This window comes from Coccinella septempunctata, chromosome 5, assembly GCF_907165205.1.
Source record: "Coccinella septempunctata chromosome 5, icCocSept1.1, whole genome shotgun sequence".
NCBI lineage: Eukaryota > Metazoa > Arthropoda > Insecta > Coleoptera > Coccinellidae > Coccinella > Coccinella septempunctata.
Genome location: NC_058193.1, coordinates 4,753,898 through 4,777,373, shown reverse-complemented (window position 1 = coordinate 4,777,373; position 23,476 = coordinate 4,753,898). Strand labels below are relative to the sequence as shown.

The 23,476-nt window shown below is 32.4% G+C and overlaps 2 protein-coding genes across 2 annotated transcripts; both read right to left on the bottom strand.

Annotated features, from left to right (window-relative positions):
- Positions 1-1,737: 1,737 nt before the first annotated feature.
- Positions 1,738-16,366, bottom strand: LOC123313209 (probable RNA-binding protein EIF1AD). Its single transcript, XM_044897968.1, has 3 exons — positions 16,200-16,366; positions 15,560-15,703; positions 1,738-2,090 (listed from the first exon to the last, which is right to left on the bottom strand). The coding sequence occupies exons 2-3, from the start codon at positions 15,699-15,701 to the stop codon at positions 1,738-1,740; spliced, it is 495 nt and encodes a 164-aa protein (XP_044753903.1). The 5' UTR covers positions 15,702-15,703; positions 16,200-16,366.
- Positions 16,367-21,730: 5,364 nt separating this feature from the next.
- On the bottom strand, positions 21,731-22,036 carry LOC123313208 (probable RNA-binding protein EIF1AD). Its single transcript, XM_044897967.1, has one exon. It carries the CDS (start codon positions 22,034-22,036, stop codon positions 21,731-21,733), a length of 306 nt encoding a protein of 101 aa, XP_044753902.1.
- Positions 22,037-23,476: the final 1,440 nt, after the last annotated feature.

The window sequence follows — 23,476 nt, the reverse complement described above, 5'->3', positions numbered from 1 at the left end:
GTCGGACATCCTGTACGTGTAAAATTTTCATCAATTTTATATTTAATCAGTTCTGCAGATTCTTGATATACCGAATTTATTTTTACACCAACTATTTCACTACATTTACACTATTTTACCTGACATTAGCCCAGTGTTTAATCATCATAAATGCGCATTATTATCGAAGGATTATGTATACATCATAAAATTTCTTCGAATACAAATTCTATGGAAGCCTCAATTCTCGAGGAAAATAAACAATAATCTGACAAGTTTAGAGACCTGTATACAAAAATGGTAGGTACCTTATTATGGTGCAATAAATTTTCCAACTGTGCCGCACAATTTTTTCGATGATTCAAAGGACCATTTAGAGTCTGTGAATGTTATCGGATCTGTAATTGAAAGAGGTATGTATATTCTTTTCGGAACCACTCTTCTCTAGATTTCTAGAACTCTGGCCTGTTTGAATAGAATTTAACTGAGATGTTTGTCATCAACATAAGCATATCTTCATTTTTATGTTTTTCACTATGCATAGTTACTTTCTTTTCAATTTTTATTATCTGAGAGTTGGAGAAGCCTTCAGTCCAATATCGAATAGCCAAGTCCAAAAGGAGGAACTATAAATTAATATACACTTAGCAGATTAACTTATACTCCTTTAATTTATTTTTTAGGTATAGATAACTAGGACTGTATATGCATGCTGAACATTCAACTTGGTCCTACTTTAAGTGCATGTGCATTATTATCATTATATTGGCTGGACAACTACCTATATTTTGATGGTAGTGAAATTTTGAATCGTGTTGAAAGGGTGTTTTATACAATTCTTCTTCTTGTTTTACTACAAATCTGAATCTACATCGATGTTATACTCGAGTAAAATATTAATGCACATGCAGATTTGTATATACATTCGACAAGTCTTAGTGTTGTAATTTATCAAAAAGAAATATTACTACTCACCATATTTTAACAGTTTTTTAGAGCTTCAATGATCCAAGTAAACTTGGATCCTATCTGAAAAAAAATTTTTTTTTTCGAAAGTTGCATGTTCAACAACTCTGTAACAAACTACGGCCCTGAAAGAAAAATAATGCTCAAAATAAATAATGTGTGCTGTATAACTCATGGATTTCCAGTTGCTAGGATTGTTCTTGGGTAAAAATTTAACAAATTAAAATATCTCAATAAATTTTTTTGTACTTATACCCCTTGCCTTCTGATACCCTCAGTTGATGAAATGAACAATGAACAATGAAATGACAATAATTAGTATTTTTGAAACAACATCAGAAGCCATTGCAAAAATTGGAAGAAATATGAAATATGTCAATTTCAATACCAATAATAATTTGAATGAAATTATTTAGTACGGTATTTTTTATCTACTGTTTTTCTGGAAGATATCAGATATATCACCGTGATCTAGTTGGAAGCAACAATAACCATTCTATTAGAAACTTACAGCAAACGTTTCAACAATAAAATACTATGTAGTTTTGAACCTCTTGAGACTAATTTTTTTTTTTATTCAGCAACAAGTGGCCATCAATCCAACATCGATTAATGAAAAATGTCAAAAATTTGCTGCCTAGATTTCATTACTTATTCTAGGACGAACTGAAAATGACGGGATTCATATTGAAATGAAAAACCTCAAATCTGTAGATTTTAAGGGTAATATATATTGAAAATGTCCTAATTTATTTACATTTTTACAATTCAAAATACTAATTGCCAAAGTGATTACGTTTCACCAACACTATCATCGTCGCTTTGATCACCGTCACTGGGATCATCTTCACTAGAATCATTGCCACTGGAGATTTCGATCATTGCTTGTACTCTGTTAGTATTCATTGGGATATCATCGTCGTTATCATCATCACTTTCCTCCAATTCTGGTTTTTCATAGAACGCAGCAGGCCATATTTCGTCTTTCTTGAAATACTTTATATGTTGGGTGATCAAAACTCTAACAATTTCACCTTTGACCTTAACACCTTCCTGAATATGTTGTATTATGACGAAACTACCACGTTTAACCCACATGTAGTGGCGGTATCTCATTGGCATGGACACAAGAAATCTGGTTTTATCTGCGGTCTCTACATAATTTACTGGAATTCTTATCAACAAAAATAAAAAATTCCGTGCTCCATCAAGTTTTGCAACTCAGAAAATATTCTAGTTTGACATTTCTTTCGAAAAACACAAAGAAAATCAATTATAATTCAGATAAAACCCGTAATCACGAAGACACATTGTCACAGGGTATTTCGGATTAGCTGATAAGACCGCCATTTTAACTGAGGTGCACACAAATACTCCTCCATATACTGAGAAAATGTCGTTCACTGAATATTATTCATCGCCCAGTGTTGATATGAAATTGCGGTATGGTAGAAAACTGATTGATACTGGAGACAATATTGACTCATACAATTTAATGATTTTTGATGATACATGTCATAAATGGTCTCTCACCTTGACGTCAAACCGAAGTGCTTTTTTTCTGAACATTTGAAACAATATTTTTTCTGTAGAAATCGGTACTCATAAAAAGAAACATTTATTTCTGGAGTTTAGAGAATGGAAATAAGAAAATGTGAAAATAGTTCGATTCGGTACAACCTTCCAACTTCACAAAATTGAATGAGATGTAAACTAAATAAAAATAGTATGAAATATTGTATTGGATAGGTAGGTACTACAATGAAAGGTAAAATTAGCAACAGAACCGACAAATTTAATTAGAAATGGAAAAGATTGCTTTCAAATAGCGAACAATATATAAAAGATTAAAAATATTGATTTATTATAGTGAGAATAATTGTTACTCACTGCAGAATTTTGGCTTCCAAATAGTCTTTTACGTTCAGGAATTCAAATATTCCAATCTTCAGGGCACACCTAACTTACGGATAGACCGAAACCACACTCTGGAGAATATTCCGCACTCTGAAACTTAAAAACTTATACTGAAGACAAGGGTACTTTACCCGGCACTTGAGTAGTAAAATATTTTGGAGGGGGGAAGAAAACGCATTAACAAGCAATCAGTAGTCAATACCGGGAACTTTCAGAATTGCCCCTTTATGTTGGAAGTACCATATATATCTTGAGGAATGTTTGATATTCATAAAATGCTATGAGATTGATGAGATTGTCTACTAGTGATTTGGAATTCTTCTATTGCGGTATATTAATAATAATAATAACTCTTCATTTAGTGAAAAACCTTAGTTACAACAGAAAAAAAGAAATAAAATTAATTCAAATCAGAAATGCTCCCGTATGTGTGCAATCAGTAACTTCCTGAAAGACCTATAATTAATTGAATCTCTAATCGCATGAGGTAGCTCATTGTAACAGACTAGGCCCCTCACCAAAGTGGATCCTGTCATCGAAGTAGTACGGTAAGTATCCACAAAAAAATTGTCTCTGGACCTTGTATCGTGATGATGAATATGTGAAACATATGTTAATTTCTCCGATAAATAATTTGGTTGCATGTTGAGTTTTATCTTATGAATCAAATCCAAGGTTCTGAAGAGGATCCTCTGTCTAACACTCATCAAATTGAGGGCCTCCAACATCAGTCTGATAGGGGTCCTCCTGCCACATTTTAAAACTATTCTCATGCCCCTATTTACAATTCTTTGCATTTTATCTAAATAATTGGATGACAAATTGAAGAAAAGGGAGGTGCAGAAATCCAGATGAGGTAGTACAATGGACCTGAACAATAAAACTCTACTTCTCATATCAATTTTGTTACTGATTCTTCCAATAAAGTGAATTTTTTGTGCCATTTTTTTCATGATATATTCTGCATGTAATTGAAATTTCAACTTAGAGTCCATAATTACACCTAGGAATTTTATTGATTCCACCCTCTTCAACGAATTATTCCCTATTGATATGTTAACCTCTTCTTCAATACGTTTGAGGCATTTTTCTTTACCGAAAATCATGAAATTGCTCTTCTTAAAATTAATCTGCAATTGATTATTCCTTAACCAATTACATAATATATTCAGGTCTTCTTTCATTAACAATTCCATCAGAAATATATCCTCACCGATAATGAACAACATTGTGTCATCTGCAAGTGCTGACAGTTTACTATGCCCCACATTCCTGACAATATCATTCATGTAAATCAAGAACAATAAAGGTCCCAAAGTTGTTCCCTGGGAAATTCCATATTTACTCTCCGAGGTATTCGATTCGACCCCATTGAATCTGACTTTTTGCCTCCTACCTGTCAAATAGGATTCAAACCCTTAGAACATAGAATATCAGGAAGGAGCTTTTTCGAATAAATGTGACGGGAATTGTGCGACGGAAACGGCCATATTGGTCTTCCAAATTCTGATTTGAAAAGTGGCAGACTTGGAAGTCAAATGATTCTGTTATCTGTGGCCAAATGAATAAAGTGATGTTTTAACTTAATTTTGGTAATTTGGATTCTTGAAATTTGCTGGAAATAAGGATTTCGGATATTTTACCGTGAATAATTTATAGGTAGAAGATTTTTTAAGCTGAATATCAGGTATTAATTATGAGTTTCTGAATTTCATGACATAACAAGGTTATCCCATGACAATAACACTCCATGGGCGTAGGTGATGTTAAGTCATAGACCTTAATACCATTAAGTATATAGCCAAGCAGTGTTAGGCGGGGTGAATTTCCGCTTCGATTATCAATTTCAACGAGCGTGAAAAAGCTTCAGACTTTACGTCAGTGCTTTCCTAATTTTTCCTAATTTTTTTGATTAATCAGAATCAACTGACTATATTGAAGTTAGTTTTTTAGAAACTTCATTGTCCTACGCCACTGTTGAAACGGAAATATATGTCGGCCATATTTCTCCTCTATTCCGGTCAAATTGAAATGAGCAATATGCTCCTTCCTGTTATTCTATATTCTAAGTTCAAACCACTTTAAAGCTACTCCCGATATTCCAATTGATTTCAGCTTTTTTATCATCAACTTTCTATCTATGGTTTCGAATGCTCTTTTGAAATCCAAGAAAACAGCAAGAACGATCTTATTTCTATCAAATTCCTTCAGCCATTCATGACAGATATTCAACAATGAGCTTTCACAAGAATGATTTTCACGAAAACCCGATTGATCATCTACAAGAATATTGTTCTCATATAGGTATTTTAGCAGTTGATCTTTGACTGCTAATTCCAAAACTTTTTCACATATCGGAAGAGTGTGTACACCTCTAAATTCTTCACAATTCTTCGTGTTAGCTACCTTTTCAATCGGTGTGACAGTAGATATCTTCCACATTTCAGGAAATTCACCGTACTCCAAAGATGTGTTCACCACGTCAAGTAACCGATTTCCCACCACTTCAAATGCATCCCTAAAGATTCCCGTTGTGATCCCGTCAGGTCCGGAGGTCTTTCTTAGCTTCTGTACGAACTGTTTCAATTGTTTCATTCCTATCTTTGCAAATTTTGAGAAACTTGAATCTATTTTATTCATACATGGTTCAAACGAAGCATCTCTCGGAATCACTGCCACAATATCTTCTGTACTCTTAATGAAATAACTATTAAACCTATCGGCTATCTTGGAGGCCTCAGTGAACATAACACCATCAAAAAGTACACTACCTATCATTAAATCGATTTTCTCTCTTTTGTGTTAAAGGTTTCAATTTCTTCCAAATATTTTGACCTGTACTTCTCCGAATAATGTCATGATAATAATTTGCTTCCCGCGTTCTCAGTTCAGATGTTACCTTGTTTCTTAGTACCTTGTATTTTTCCCATTCTATATTGCTTTTTGTGAAAACCGCTATTTTATATCGATCATCTCTTTTCTTCATTAATTTTTTAATATCATTGTCTAACCACTGAATACCTGGCTTATTGCTTCTATTTTTTTCGATTATTGGACACATTCTGTCAAACGATCCCTTAATTGGTTCAATAAAATTATTTGCTAGTACATTCACATTGGTACTATTGTTTTCCCAACTCGTCATTCTTAAATTTTCCTGAAATTCACCCGGATTATAATTCTTATAGGAACGCATAATGAGTTTGGAATTGACAGGATTCACATCTTGTCTACCCAGATTCAATGTCACTATCGAACGATCAGAAATCTTCGGAGTTAAATGTACAGCATGGTCAATATGTTCACAGTTTGTCACAACATAATCGATCAAGGTAGAACTATCCCTGGTAATTCTTGTGTAATCCCTTATAATTTGTTTCAAACCACTTTGTTCGATTATTCTTTTACATTTATCTGCATAAAAAGATGATTTTTTAAAATCTAAATTGAAATCACCTAAACATATTATATCACCATCATATACTGAACAATCCTCAAAAAATTCCTCGAGAAAACTCAAAAACACCGGTACCTGAATACTCGGAGGATGATATAAAACTGTTAACAATAGTTTATTATGTTTATTCTTCTATGGAATTCTTTCCGTAACCTGCGCAGATGGCAGAATCCATGAATGAATATCATGTTGGCATATTTTATTGATGCAAATTGGTATGTAATTATCGAAATGCTTTAAAGGTTTCTCTCAAAATTTAAAATCAATTGTTTAGTCGATTGTTCTTACAAATGAACCAGGTTTTGCCAAATCATGAAAAACATTCATAGATTGAAAGTAAATGATATCGTTTTTGTGGAAAAACATAGATCTGATCAAACAGGAAACAAGTTTATTTATTGCACTTTCTGAGCGTCTGTATTGAATTTTTCGTCTCGGAATTTGTGGGTGTGCCATGAAAATTTATGAGACCCTATTGAAGGGTATATACATCATGTATTTTGAACCAGCATATCAGTTTTCAACGCGAATAAAAAAAAGAAAAATAAAAAAATTTAAATCTCAATCAAAGACTTTCCATATATACTCTACGATATTTTAAAATGAATGATGTGCACTTAAACTCAGAAAAAAATTCTGCCAAATTAACCATTGAGTTTCAGAAAATCCACTTCCCCTGCCGCTTCTTCTTATCTATTATCTTTTCATTATGTACCTGCATCATAAATGGTTCATTGCGACAGATATCCCCTACATCTAAATAGTATAATATTATATAAAACACTCGATATACAGTTTGGCATCAGATGGTGGCCATTTAGGAAGATTCTATCATTCATGAATTCGCAAATTATGCAACAGGTTGAAACACAATTCTAAAATAATGCAAAGCGGAAACATAAGGTATAATGAGAAATTTATTAAGGCCTAATTTATTTGGTCCAAATATAGTTCATTTGATAGAAATGAATATCGTTTTGTTATCTTAGTCTGAACCTTTTTTTCCCAAAAATATATAGTTAATAAATAATCAATTTATTTTTGTTAACATCAAAAAAAAAATTATTCTCCACTTGTCGACCAATAGATGGCAAGCTTTCCTATACGTATTAATATATATGCATTTTAGTTAATAAATTGTTTTCTCAGTGTGGTCATTCTCTCGGACTGAAAGCTTAGGACGTCCTACGTCAGTGTTGGTGAATCAAAGTTCCATCCAGAAATACAGACCTGACATTTTCATTCAAACATTTATATTATGAAAATTTTAGGAAGAAAGAGATGACGACTGCATTGGCGTGCTTCTGATAGCATGAAATTTTGCGTTTATTCACCATCTTTAGACGATTTAAAATTTCGAAAAGTTTTATCTTTCCCTTGTTATACGCCAAATTATCTTTCGCCTAATTATTAAGTAGTGTCTTAATTATAGAGTGTTCATTTTTTGAATTATCAAGACCACCACCTGTATGGATCTAATTTGAGGAAATTCCTTAGCATCCACTTTATATCATCTTTTTTATATTATATTCATATATTTATATCCAGAAAAAATATGAGTCGACTAGATTCAGATATAACATCGCATTAATTTGCTTCCACTGAATATATTCGATACCATTTGATAAACCATCGATTTCGAAATATTAACATTAGAAAGAGGACTGAAAGCTGAGGACGTCCTACGTCAGTGTTGGTAAATCAAAGTTCCATCCAGAAATACAGACCTGACATTTTCATTCAAACATTTATATTATGAAAATTTTAGGAAGAAAGAGATTACGATGCATTGGCGTGCTTCTGATAGCATGAAATTTTGCGTTTATTCACCATCTTTAGACGATTTAAAATTTCGAAAAGTTTTATCTTTCCCTTGTTATACGCCAAATTATCTTTCGCCTAATTATTAAGTAGTGTCTTAATTATAGAGTGTTCATTTTTTGAATTATCAAGACCACCACCTTTATGGATCTAATTTGAGGAAATTCCTCAGCATCCACTTTATATCATCTTTTTCATATTATATTCATATATTTGTAAAAATGAACAGTGTCATTTTCTTTAAAAGACAACTTTCTATTTTCCTTTCTATGTTTTATTTAATTTCAACTTAGAGAATGCCTTGATTTGTCAATTATTAATTCATGTCAATTCATATTTCAAATATTGTTCATTGAAAACCTAAAGGAATAGCATTGTTTTTGATTTCTTTCAGGTTAGTAAGTTATTCTTAAGAGTTATCAGAGTTTATTTGTTATATTTCCAACTAAAGATAATAAATCTTTCAGATTGAAGACATCAAATCGTCTATTTCTTGAAGTGAGAAATTGAATTGATTTCCATTCTTATAAATCAAAAACTTAAGCTATCTGGTTGATATTCGAAGGACTGCACTGGGATTTCGAGCAATAATGACCACATCCATGAAAATTTGCATAGCTTTTGAAACATCAAATACTAAAGCGAAGAAAAATATATTCAAGTTCAAATGGATTCAGACTACAGGAACGGAAACATATTATGAGATTCCAGAAGACAAACAGAATCCACATGACCATCATGAACTTTTTGCTCTACCGAAGGTGAAAAATATCTTGAAATCAATGAAAACAAGAGGTTCATTTCGTACGTGTGTTATTTCATTGACTCCGGAATTGAAAGGAATATATTTTGATGCCGAAGAAGATGTGATGTTTAGGGATGAGTATTTACAAATGACTTATTCACCTGCATACGTGAAAACAGAATTTGGAGGAGAACTAGCAGAATCACGAAATACAACAGAACTGTCCTCAGGAGAATAAAAAGGATTTCAAGAAGATGAAGGACAATTTTGTGCTGAATAATTTTGATGGGAAGAATGTTTCCGTGACTTTATGGTTGAAGAAATTTGAGTCGGAATGCATGCGTTGTGGAGTGGAAGAAGATATGGACAAAATTTTGATTTTACGTTTGTTTCTGGATGGGATAGCGAAAGAATGGTTTGATTCTAAATTAATTATATTAGGTTTGGAAACTGATTTTCAAATATGGAAAAATAACTGCTTAGATAGTTTTTGTGAAACAAGTTGGCATAAGCATAGAGAGGCATATTCATTTAGGTACATAGGAGGAAGTTTAGTTGACTACGCTTTCAGGAAAGAAAATTTGTTGTTGAATCTCCGAAATAATTTTCCAACTGACATATTAGTTGACTTAATTGTGACAAGTTTGCCAAATTTTTTACAAGATAGAATTGATCGATCAAATGTAACAACTTTTGAGAAATTATTAGGTGAGTTACGAAAGTTAGAAGGTTCAACAAAATATGAAAATGCTCGAAATACCAAAAATGGCAAAATGAACAAATCGGCCGAACAACTTCCTTCACTAACAAAAGCAGATAAGAAGGAACCATGTTCAATTTGTGATAAAAATGGTTTCCCAGGGAGATTCCACCCAGAAGCTCTATGTCGGCTAAAGAATAGGAGATTTAATTTTAAACAAGAGAACGTATCCGGTAGCATAAGAACGGTGAACAATGTTGGGGTACAGGATGAATTAAATGAGGCCATTTCCGATCAAAAAAACTAGTTTTGTTGCCATTGATCAAATTGAAAGTGTTCGTAAATGAAAATGAATTATGTGGAATTTATGATTCAGGCTCAAATGTCACTCTTCTGAATTCGAAAGTGGCAGATGAGTTATGTCTACACATTCGAGAGGATAGGAACACATTCAAAACAGTCAATGGCAGGGCAAATTTTTCAGGAAAAATAACTACAAAAATGAGAATCAATGATATTGAAAAAGAAGTTGAGTTTTTTGTAATTAATGATAAAAATTTCGAGTATGATATTCTACTCGGATTAGATTCTATTTTCAATTTTCAATTGAAACAAGATTTTGATTTGAAAATTTATCAAAGATTAGAGATGAATGAAGAGAGAAAGATCGATTCTTTCTATAATATTAATGATAATAACAATTATTACAATATCAACTTCAATGAAGGTATACCTACAGAACTTTTCGAAGCGAAATTAGAACATTTGACAACAAATCAGAGGAATAAAATTGAAATGTTAATAAATAAATATGATAATATTTTTGCAAAACACAAATTTGATATTGGTTTGGTGCAGAATAATGAAGCACATATAAAACTTTTAGAACACAAATTTGTAGCTAAAAAGCCATACAGATGTTCAATGGAGGATCAAAAAGAGATAGAATTTCAAATAGGAAAATTGTTGAAGGCGAATCTGATTGAAGAATCTTCCTCACCTTTTGCAGCACCAGTCACGTTGGCATATAAAAGAGATGAGGGATCTAAGACAAGATTGTGTGTCGATTTCCGTGAACTCAATAAATTGATTGTTTCCGAACCACAGCCTTTCCCATTGATCGATGAAATTTTAGCGAAAACCCGTAATGCAAAGTTTTTTACTACATTAGATGAAAATTCTGCCTTTTGGTCGATTCCTGTTCGTATCAAAGATAGATATAAGACTGCTTTTGTGACGCAAAATGGTCACTGGCAATGGAAATGTTTACCTTTTGGACTTAAAACATCCCCAGCGATATTTCAACGTATTTTGAATAATATTATCAGGAAATATAACTTGAATTCATTCTGCCAAAATTATATAGATGATATTCTGATATTTTCTTCAACATTTGAACAACATATAGAACATTTGGAGGAACTCTTGAAAGCAATATGTGAAGAAGGATTCAGACTTAAATTTATCAAATGCAATTTTGCTAAAGAAGAAGTCAAATATTTAGGACATATTGTTGGAAATAACACAGTACGACCCATAAATGACAATTTGATTTCCATAAGAAATTTTTCTCCACCAGATAATCGGAAGAAGATAAGGCAATTCTTCTTCAATTTCTTTATTCTAAATAATAAATAAATAAAGGTTAAGGACATCCTTTGTTCTGAACCAGTTCTTGCAATTTTCGACCCAAATGCCTATACGACTATATATACTGATGCCAGTATTCAAGGAGTAGGAGCTGTTCTTAAACAAAAACAGATTAATGGTGAAATGAAACCCGTAGCCTATTTTTCCGAAAAATTGAATAAATATCAGAAGAATAAAAAAGCAATATTTCTAGAATGTCTGGCAATTAAGGAGGCAATAAAATTTTGGAAATATTGGCTAATGGGAAAAAAATTCGTTGTTATTACTGATCATAAGCCATTAGAAGGAAAAGAATTTCGCACAAGACCAGATGAAGAGTTGGGTGACATGATGAATTATTTATCACAATTTGATTTTGAAATTAGATATGAACCAGAAAAACAAAATGTAGAAGCAGATTGTCTTTCTAGAAACCCAGTTCTGGAGGAAACGGAGAATATGGACGAATGTTTAATAACAGTTAATTTGGTGGCATTAAATGAAATAAAAAACGATCAACAGAATAATCTCTCAATGATAAATAATATGAAAAGAACTATTGTACAGAAAGAAATATTTTACAAATTGCAGAAAAATAGCAAAAAAATAATTTTATCGAATGATTTTGGAAAAGATTTAATCAGAAAATTGCACAATCATTATGGCCACATTTGTGCTAGTAAGATAAATACAAAAATTAGAAAGTTTTATTACATTCAAAATACGGATTCGCTGGCGAGAGAAATTTGTGGATCATGTGACATCTGTTGTAAAAATAAAACGAGAGTAGGTCAAAAGTATGGACTTCTTTCACAGCTGGGCCCAGCAAAAGAACCCTTTGAGATAATGTCACTGGACACAATTGGAGGCTTTGCTGGAAATCGCTCTTCAAAAAGATACCTTCATCTCCTAGTTGACCATTTTACTCGATATGCATTTGCGAGTACTTCCAAACACCAAACAACCGAAGACTTCATCACATTAATTAATAAAATTCAAGATAAACGACCAATCAAAACATTATTAACAGATCAATACCCAGGAATAAATTCGGAAAAATTCAGACAGCACATGAAAAATTTGAATATACAGTTGATTTTTACAGCAGTAGATTGTCCTTTTTCAAATGGTTTGAATGAACGGCTAAATCAGACATTAGTGAACAGAATAAGATGCAAACAAAATGAGAAGAAAACTAGAGCTTGGACGAAAATAGCAGATGAATGTATTGAAGAATACAATAGGACGGACCATTCTGTAACTTGATATAGCCCAGAATATTTACTTTATGGAAAAACTGATCCCATTGCTCCTGAAGAACTTATAGAAAAGAGTAATTTACCAAAAGATAAGGAAATAGCATTTAAAAATTCTTTACGTTATCATGAATACAATAAAAAACTTGTCGACAAGAACAGGAAAGATTATGATTTTAAAATTGGAGATTATGTTTATGTTGAAAATAAATCTAAATTGAATAGAAAAAAACTTGAGGAAATAAGAATAGGACCTTTTCCAATAGTGAAGAAAATTTCCGGCACTATCTACGAGATAGACATTGGAAATAGAAAAAAGGACAATAATTATTTTCATGTAACAAAGTTGCTCCCATATGACAACGCCAACATATAGTGGTTGTTGCATACTTTGTGTGGGGGGATGTAAAAATGAACAGTGTCATTTTCTTTAAAAGACAACTTTCTATTTTCCTTTCTATGTTTTATTTAATTTCAACTTAGAGAATGCCTTGATTTGTCAATTATTAATTCATGTCAATTCATATTTCAAATATTGTTCATTGAAAACCTAAAGGAATAGCATTGTTTTTGATTTCTTTCAGGTAAGTAAGTTATTCTTAAGAGTTATCAGAGTTTATTTGTTATATTTCCAACTAAAGATAATAAATCTTTCAGATTGAAGACATCAAATCGTCTATTTCTTGAAGTGAGAAATTGAATTGATTTCCATTCTTATATATTTATATCCAGAAAAAATATGAGTCGACTAGATTCAGATATAACATCGCATTAATTTGCTTCCACTGAATATATTCGATACCATTTGATAAACCATCGATTTCGATGACAAATGGTGCGATAAATGAGGCGATATTACAGAAGACTATTTTGTTTTTCAAAAAACTTTTCGAAGCGTCCTACGTTATTTTTGGCGTGATTGACAAATGAAAATTTTTTTTTTATGTTTTTCTATACGCCTAGGCAACCCAACATGTTCACGATGCAACAATTTCAGTTGAAGCTGACTTCGATCGATCTAGGTCTAGTAGAATGAAAAGTAATTCTACAAATCACAAATACCTACATATTCAAGTGTCAGTCCCGTTCAAGCTCAGACTTGTCTGAATTTCAAAGTGCCAAGATTGTACAATTTATTTCTTTTTTTACTCTTGGTCGTTTCTTGAAATATTTGTAACTCAGATGTGAAATAATTTTTTCGATTGATAAATAGTGGTCGATAGTAAAAAGAAAATTATATCTGTTATGTTTTTACGAAAATACAAAATAAAAAATGTTATAGTAAATTACCATCAGTTTCAAAAGCATGCCGATCTTCTTATAAGCGCACAAAGTTCTTGGGGACCCTTCAAATGAAATGAATCTTTCACCGTTTGCTGCATAAGAATTGTCACAGCCAAAACAGGGAGAGTTGCTATATGAACATTTTTCATTCAGTTTTGAAAAGATGACATTGAAATACAATTCTACACATATCCCATATCCTTCTCATCAAATAATATTTTTTTTCCAAAAACTCCGACTTATGCAGCTGTTTGGTGTGACTGTTGCGAATATCTTATTTATTCTTATCAGTACTAAATGGTCTAAATCGTTTTCTTTCATATTCTTTCTCAACTTATTCTATTCGGTAAATTTATTTCAGTGTTACATTCTATGTGGCCTGTCTATATTCATAATGTTTTGAAGGTTTATATACATATTAAATGAATATGATTCGTAATTCTTTCCTGTTGGTTAGAAGCGTCCGCTCAGAATTTCGCAACCGCAAGGTACTGAGATCGATCCCGGGCTAGAGAAGGAATTTTCTAGTCCATACTGTTACGGGATGCCATTCAGTGTTGGGTTCAAATTAACAGTGCTGTGCCTAAGGTGGCGTAAGGACACACAAACAAAGCCTACACAACTGATTCTCCGAACTCCCACAAGCTTTCGGAGCTTCTTAGGGGTGCTTCGGTACCTAAAGAGAATCAGGATAATATGAATATATATGATAGCAGAAATCAATAATTAAATCGTGAACTCTTTTTTCTTGCTCGAGCTTTCGAGATTATTTATTTAGAATCTCTTCACCAGGAGAACTGAAATTCAATAATACGTTAGTGAAAAAACTAAAAATGAATATTATAAAAGGCCTACGAAATTGAAAATATATAAATTAGAGTTGAAATAGTGTATAAATATATGGAAGATCATCAACAGTTTATAGATCTTCAATTTTGACACAGAATTTCACTCGACAATATATAATTTCACAATTAAGATACTACTACTGTAATTAGAAATTTCTTGAAATATTGGCATTACTTGGAATCGGAATAAATTAAATAAGAAAAAATGCATCTTAAACCACCTTCTCTTCTCGCTTGAGCAAGAAAAAAGAATTTACGATTTAATTGACTATTGCTGCTATCCCACAAATGAAAATCATCACTAAATGAATATATTCGAATTCCGAAAAAATATACTACATATATCCAACAAAGTAGAGGCCACTGGTTTACTGATATACTTATTCACATATCGTCAATCTGTTACAAGCTGAGTGCCATGTTCAGTTACAAAACATCGAGCGGCAGTGAAATTTCATAACCTACTTTAGGACGAATTAAAAATTCATATTGAAATGAAAAAATTCAAATTTGGAGATTTCCAGAAAAATTTATTAATTAGCAATTCCTTAATTATATTTACATTCTATACAGGTTTTCGAATAAGTAATTACGAAGGTGGTTACGTTTCACCAACACTATCATCATCGTCACTCTGATCGTTATCACTAGGATCATCTTCACTGGAATCACTGTCACTGTAAATTTCGATCATTGCTTGTACTCTGTTAGTATTCATTGGGATATCATCGTCATTATCATCATCACTCTCCTCCAATTCTTGTTTGTCATAGAAAGCAGCAGGCCATATTTTGTCTTCCTTGAAATTCTTTATTTGTTGGGGGATCAGAACTCTAACAATTTCACCTTTGACCTTAACACCTTCGTGAATAGGTTGTATTATGACGAAACTACCACGTTTAACCCACATGTAGTGGCGGTATCTCATTGGCATGGACACAAGAAATCTGTTTTTATCTGCGGTCTCTATTTCGTGTAGATTGTTCCCTTTGCTTGCCGTTATTTTCACTATTTGCTGATTTTCGGCAGGTGGTGAGTAGTCATACACTTCCCTCATGATGTGTTTCCTTGTAGTTGCTCGTGACACAAGTCGTGGCATATCTGAATATAATTGAAATAACTCTTAGAACAAATCCAGAAAAAAGCAAGATTGTCATCAATAATCTTGATAAAGTGAGTATTTTGATTTCACAGCAAGCTTTGAAAATCATCTATACAAACAAAATTCCGTCACACATAATTCACAAGCTATTTTACTCGTTTCAGGAAACTAGAAATATGTGATTGCAATCGCGGTATCATAGAAAAATAACCAATATAACAATTCAATTGCAATTGCGGTATCATAGAAAAATAACCAATATAACAATTTAATTGTTTGTGATGAAAGATTTCATAATCATAATTTATTCTAGAACAGATTTTATTCATGAAAATATTTAGTATTTATCTACTACCTACTTTGAGTTATTTGAAAATATATGCCAACCAACAAGAATGAAAGTATCATGAATATTTTATGGTAACTGTTGAAGAAAAAAGCACCAGACAATATTAATTAGATTATATAAATTTCAAATGAACTCTTCATACTTACTGCAAAATTTTGTTTGTCCAACAAGTTCTCAAAACACAAATTTAAGATTGACCGAAATCCCACTCAAGAAGAAATGCTGCACTTCGAAACTTTAAGAGTTATACTGAAGCCAAAGGACTCCGTCCTGCACTTAAATGGTAAGGTATTGTGGAGGGAGAAGAATATTGTGAAAGGGCATTAAAAAGCAATTAGCAGTCAATACGTGGAACTGTCAGAATTAACCCTTTATGTTGAAAGTACCGTAACTTTTCAAAGAAGATATTCAAAAGTATTCATGATAACTTTATGCATTATGGCGTGTTTGAAATAAATCATTTTTGTATTCTATGATTCAACATAACGTGCGTTCAAAAAAATTCGTCGTCAAGTAGGCTATGGAATTTAGTAGGTTGATTTTCTGTGACTGAACGTAATTCTTTTCTTACATCACACTCATCAGTCATCACAGCCAAATGTAAACATTGATGACATTAACCTATTTATCGTAATTTTGTATGAAAAGGCAATTTCTCAGAAAAAATTACTTGCACATTCAATAATGATTTATTAGCATTTTTTCATTGAATTAGATTACAAGAATCCAAATAATCTGAGGCGATTGGAAAAATTAACCTGAGTTCATAAGTCAAAGACATGAATCTTGAACGAATCGAGTATTATGGTTTTTGTACTTACAATTATGTGAAAAGGTTGTACCTATAACAGTAGGTAATAGAAATAAATCACACTTAGAACCTCAGAATATGTTTATTTCTCAATGAATAAAATATTGAATTGACGCTGACAGTGAAAATCCATAACCAGAGGCAGTCTCTGCCATAACTGAAGAAACTGAATTATAGTGACATTATATGTGACATGTACCAACAGAGACTCCAGCTAGTTGAGATAAAACCCGAACAGAGGTTCGTGGAGCGTCATCACATTCTCAACATTTTCGATTAACTCGGGTGTTCTCTTCTTTGGTCGACCACTTCCTTTTTTTCTTTGAACGCTACCTGTTTCACGAAAAACGCTCACACATCGCGAAACAGTACTCTGGAAAGATTGGTAATCTACAGCAACGTTGGGATACTCGATCCTGAAGTCGCTGAGACATTTCTCAACAGAATATTTCCACTCGCCTTCTATTTTCTCCCCATTTCTGAAGTAGGATTCAATAATGAATGCTTTTTGTACGTCGGTAAAAACCATCTTTATTATTTGGTAATTTTAATTTAACAACAATCCAAAACGCTAACTTGACAGCTAACCTGTAATAATAATAGAGCACAAGCTAAGAACTACGTTTAGATACGCAATATCGAGGTTTGAAATTCCATAGCCTACTTGACGACGAATTTTTTTGAACGCACGTTATTATGATAATGGAAAATAAACGAAAATATCTTGATCATTTGCGTTCACCGCCCTTCTTTGTATACGAGACCATCACGAAGCAGTTTATTGTACAGGGTGGGCAAAATCGGTTGTCTATTGAGGGGATCTCGAGAACTATAGCAGCTAGAAGAAAACGGACGGCACATTCCCGAACTCTTTTTTCTTGACTAATCCAAAACTGAAAACAGATCCAGCCTAACGTTCATAGATTTTGAGTTATGAACGAAAATTGAGAAATTGTCATTTTTAATGAAGAGCTTATTTGAACTCGTATGCGAAATCCGTTGTTACATTCTACAGGCACTTTTTTATGAGGAATTCGAATATGATATCAAGAAATTTTTCGAACCAGTCATTTTCGAGATACGAAAGGGATTTCTGATTTTTCAAATGTAAACTATAGTTGAAATTTCATTCATCTTGCTGCAATTTTTTTGCTGTATCATATGTATCATATGTCCCTATTCACATGAATATAACGTAAGAAAACAAATTCAATACTTTTTCCTGCTTTTCGATTCACTCTCGAATTTTCAGTAGGCTGGCGTAACCATAGCGACCGTTGAAAATGCATTATCGTTCGTGAATTCCACATAATCCTATGTGAACTTAACCTTCTGCGATAGGAATCACCCGACTGACGAATAATTTTTTTTTTTATATATCGATATCAAGATCGATACCTTTTCAATGAGAGTAAAAGACTTTCGTCCGATTATTAAAGAAGAAGATGTATTCAATTATCGTTTTTCTATTTGTGAAAGAATCTTCACGAGACAGTTATATTATAAATCAAATTCATTACAGAAGTAAGATGATGAAAAATAGGTACATCTGTCAACGAACCATCATAAGATAAGCATGCCAAACATCGCGAGAACAAAAACAAACGATAGCAAATTACTCATCGAAATATTTATTCAGCAATCCGTGATTCAAGTCATAGAGGCCCAGGTTCACAAAATATAATGCATATTTAACGGTTGCTATGGTAACCCAGCCTACGTATAATTCAACAGAGAATCGAAAAGCAGGAAAAAGTATTGATTTTTTTTTACGTTGTATTTATGTGAATAGCAACATATGATACATTTTTGAAATCAGCAAAAAAATTGGAGCAAGATGAAGGAACTTTCAACTATAGTTTACATTTGAAAAATCAGAAATACCTTTGGTATCTCGAAAATGCTTGGATCGAAAAATTTCTTAATATCATTTTCGAATTCCTCATGAAAAAGTGCCTGTAGATTGTAACAACGGATTTCGAATAAGAGTTCGAATAAGCGAGTTATTCAGCTTCATTAAAAATGACAATTTCTCAATTTTCGTTCATAATTCCAAATCTATGACCGTTAGGCTGGATCTATTTTCAGATTAAGAATAGAAAGGAAAACAGAGCTAGAGAATGTGTCATCCGTTTTATTCTAGCTGCTATAGTTCTCGAGATCCCTTCAGTAGACAACGAATTTTGCCCAGCCTGTATAGGGATAGGTTTTCGAACGAGTAGAAGGGTAAGAGAACTCTTCGCTTGTTTCATATTGTTATTGTTATCTTTGAAATCCATTGCTGCTATCACTTCTTGGAAATAATTTTCGAACAATAGAATGAAGTTGTCATTCAATTTATCACACATTGATCGTTCTTCAAGATGAGATTCTAGTTTCGTAGTTGTTGTTGAATTCTTTAAGCCGTCTCTTACATTAGATTAACTTCGATTTTCTCTATATCTCTCTTGAAAATTCTTCATTATTTCACCATACATGTCCTGCTGAATTTGTTGAGTTCATTATCGTTGTAGTGCCATAGTTTTGGTTTTATCTGTTTTCGTTTTGATTAGTGAAATGCACAGTTCTATAATAACAGTTCATTTCTCACAAACTTGTTCAATTCACAGGAATTTATATTGTTAATAAAATTCAGTTAAGAGCAGATCATGAAAAATAAAGCTTTTGTTTGGATACAGGATCATAATCTGAGAGGCACAATATAAACCGAACTCAATAGTGTTCAAGGCTAAAACCTCGTTTGATTATGGGTAGATTTTCAGCTCGCAAAAGCTTATATTTGTACTAGGTGTCTAGGTTGAAGTGCCCCTATACCTTATTGTGGAAACTAAAGGAGGTCGTTGAAAGAGTTAAATACAAAACTTGTCTGTAATCGATTGAAATTTTATTTCTTATAACCCACCTTGTCATACCACAATTACCTTAAAATTTGACAAGAAATTCATAAATTCAATTATATACAGGATGTTCTATTCAAAATAAGGAAGTTGATACCAACAGGGAAAAAACGGAGCACCCTGTATTGAGTTGAGTTATAAAAAATAAAAGTTTAATCAAAACAAACAATTTTTGTAATAAACTTTTTCTTCTAGCTCCTTTAGTTTCCTCAATAAGGTATAGAGACAATTTGAGTCGGACATCCTGTACGTGTAAAATTTTCATCAATTTTATATTTAGTCAGTTCTGCAGATTCTTGATATACCGAATTTATTTTTACACCAACTATTTTACTACATTCACACTATTTTACCTGACATTAGCCTAGTGTTTAATCATCATAAATGAGCATTATTATCGAAGGATTATGTATACATCATGAAATTTCTTCGAATACAAATTCTATGGAAGCCTCAATTCTTGAGGGAAATAAACAATAATCTGACAAGTTTAGAGACCTGTATACAAAAATGGTAGGTACCTAATTATGGTGCAATAAATTTTCCAACTGTGCCGCACAATTTTTTCGATGATTCAAAGGACCATTTAGAGTCTGTGAATGTTATGGGATCTGTAATTGAAAGAGTTATGTATATTCTTTTCGGAACCACTCTTCTCTAAATTTCTAGAACTCTGGCCTGTTTGAATAGAATTTAACTGAGATGTTTGTCATCGACATAAGCATATCTTCATTTTTATGTTTTTCACTATGCATAGTTACTTTCTATTCAATTTTTATTATCTGAGAGTTGGAGAAGCCTTCAGTCCAATATCGAATAGCCAAGTCCAAAAGAAGGAACTATAAATTAATATACACTTAGCAAATTAACTTATACTCCTTTAATTTATTTTTTAGGTATGGATAACTATGACTGTATATGCATGCTGAACATTCAACTTGGTCCTACTTTGAGTGCATGTGCATTATTATCATTATATTGGCTGGACAACTACCTACATTTTGATGGTAGTGAAATTTTAAATTGTGTTGAAAGGGTGTTTTATACAATTCTTCTTCTTGTTTTACTACAAATCTGAATCTACATCGATGTTATACTCGAGTAAAATATTAATGCACATGCAGATTTGTATATACATTCGACAAGTCTTAGTGTTGTAATTTATCAAAAAGAAATATTACTACTCATCATATTTTAACAGTTTTTTAGAGCTTCAATGATCCAAGTAAACTTGGATCCTATCTGAAAAAAAAAATTTTTTTTCGAAAGTTGCATGTTCAACAACTCTGTAACAAACTACGGCCCTGAAAGCAAAATAATGCTCAAAATAAATAATGTGTGCTGTATAACTCATGGATTTCCAGTTGCTAGGATTGTTCTTGGGTAAAAATTTAACAAATTAAAATATCTCAATAAATTTTTTTGTATTTATACCCCTTGCCTTCTGACACCCTCAGTTGATGAAATGACAATAAGTATTGTAGTATTCTTGAAAAAACATCAGAAGCCATTGCAAAAATTAAAAGAAATATGAAATATGTCAATTTCAATACCAATAATAATTTGAATGAAATTATTTAGTACGGTATTTTTTATTTACTGTTTTTCTGGAAGATATCAGATATATCAACGTGATCTAGTTGAAAGCAACAAAAACCATTCTATTAGAAACTTACAGCAAACGTTTCAACAATAAAATACTATGTAGTTTTGAACCTTTTGAGACTAATTTTTTTTTTTGATTCAGCAACAAGTGGCCATCAATCCAACGATATACCTACATGGATTAATGAAAAATGTCAAAAATTTGCTGCCTATATTTCATTACTTATTCTAGGACGAACTGAAAACGACGGGATTCATATTGAAATGAAAAACCTCAAATCTGTAGATTTTAAGGGTAATATTTATTGAAAAGTTCCTAATTTATTTACATTTTTACAATTCAAAATACTAATTGCCAAAGTGATTACGTTTCACCAACACTATCATCGTCGCTTTGATCACTGTCACTGGGATCATCTTCACTAGAATCATTGCCACTGGAGATTTCGATCATTGCTTGTACTCTGTTAGTATTCCTTGGGATATCATCGTCGTTATCATCATCACTTTCCTCCAATTCTGGTTTTTCATAGAACGCAGCAGGCCATATTTTGTCTTCCTTGAAATACTTTATATGTTGGGTGATCAAAACTCTAACAATTTCACCTTTGACCTTAACACCTTCCTGAATAGGTTGTATTATGACGAAACTACCAGATTTTACCCACATGTAGTGGCGGTATCTCATTGGCATGGACACAAGAAATCTGGTTTTATCTGCGGTCTCTTCATAATTTCCTGGGATTCTTATCAACAGAAATAAAAAATTCCATGCTCCATCAAGTTTTGCAACTCAGAAAATATTCTAGTTTGACATTTCTTTCGAAAGACACAAAGAAAATCAATTATAATTCAGATAAAACCCGTAAGCACGAAGACACATTGTCACAGGGTATTTCGGATTAGCTGATAAGACCGCCATTTTAACTGAGGTGCACACAAATACTCCTCCATATACTGAGAAAATGTCGTTCACTGAATATTATTCATCGCCCAGTGTTGATATGAAATTGCGGTATGGTAGAAAACTGATTGATACTGGAGACAATATTGGCTCATACAATTTAATGATTTTTGATGATACATGTCATAAATGGTCTCTCACCTTGACGTCAAACCGAAGTGCTTTTTTTCTGAACATTTGAAACAATATTTCAATATTTTTTCTGTAGAAATCGGTACTCATGAAAAGAAATATTTATTTCTGGAGTTTAGAGAATGGAAATAAGAAAATGTGAAAATAGTTCGATTCGGTACAACCTTCTAACTTCACAAAATTGAATGAGATGTAAACTAATTAAAAATAGTATGAAATATTGCTAGCGTGAAATCCTCCTTGGATAGGTAGGTACTACAGTGAAAGGTAAAATTAGCAACAGAACCGACAAATTTAATTAGAAATGGAAAAGATTGCTTTCAAATAGCGAACAATATATAAAAAATTGAAAATATTGATTTATTATAGTGAGAATAATTGTTACTTACTGCAAAATTTTGGCTTCCAAATAGTCTTTTACGTTCAGGAATTCAAATATTCCAATCTTCAGGGCACACCTAACTTACGGATAGACCGAAAGCACACTCTGGAGAATATTCCGCACTCTGGAACTTAAAAACTTATACTGAAGACAAGGGTACTTTACCCGGCACTTGAGTAGTAAAATATAGTATATACATCATTCAGTTTGAACCAGGATATCAGTTTTCAACACGAATAAAAAAAAGAAAAATGAAAAAATTTAAATCTCAATCAAAGACTTTCCATATATACTCTACGATATTTTAAAATGAATGATGTGGACTTAAACTCAGAAAAAAAATTCTGCCAAATTAACCATTGAGTTTCAGAAAATCCACTTCCCCTGCCGCTTCTTCATGTCTATTATCTTTTCATGGTGTACCTGCATCATAAATGGTTCATTGAGACAGATATCCCCTACCTCTATATAGTATATTATATAAAACACTCGATATACACAGGGCCGCGCCGCCCTCAGGGACAGAATGGGCAAGGCCCAGGGGCGCCGAGTCTATAGGGGCGCCTCAGGCGACCCGGTCGCATAACGGTCTTTCATGGATCATATTCCAGAAATAAATTTCGCACAATTAT

Bases quoted from the DNA above. Each gene is read 5' to 3' on its own strand.
- LOC123313209 (XM_044897968.1), bottom strand. From the start codon at position 15,701: ATGCCACGACTTGTGTCACGAGCAACTACAAGGAAACACATCATGAGG. The intron at 2,091-15,559 runs ATAAAAACAGAT...TAGAGACCGCAG, and splicing joins ACACGAAATAGAGACCGCAG to ATAAAACCAGATTTCTTGTG.
- LOC123313208 (XM_044897967.1), bottom strand. From the start codon at position 22,036: ATGTGGGTAAAATCTGGTAGTTTCGTCATAATACAACCTATTCAGGAA.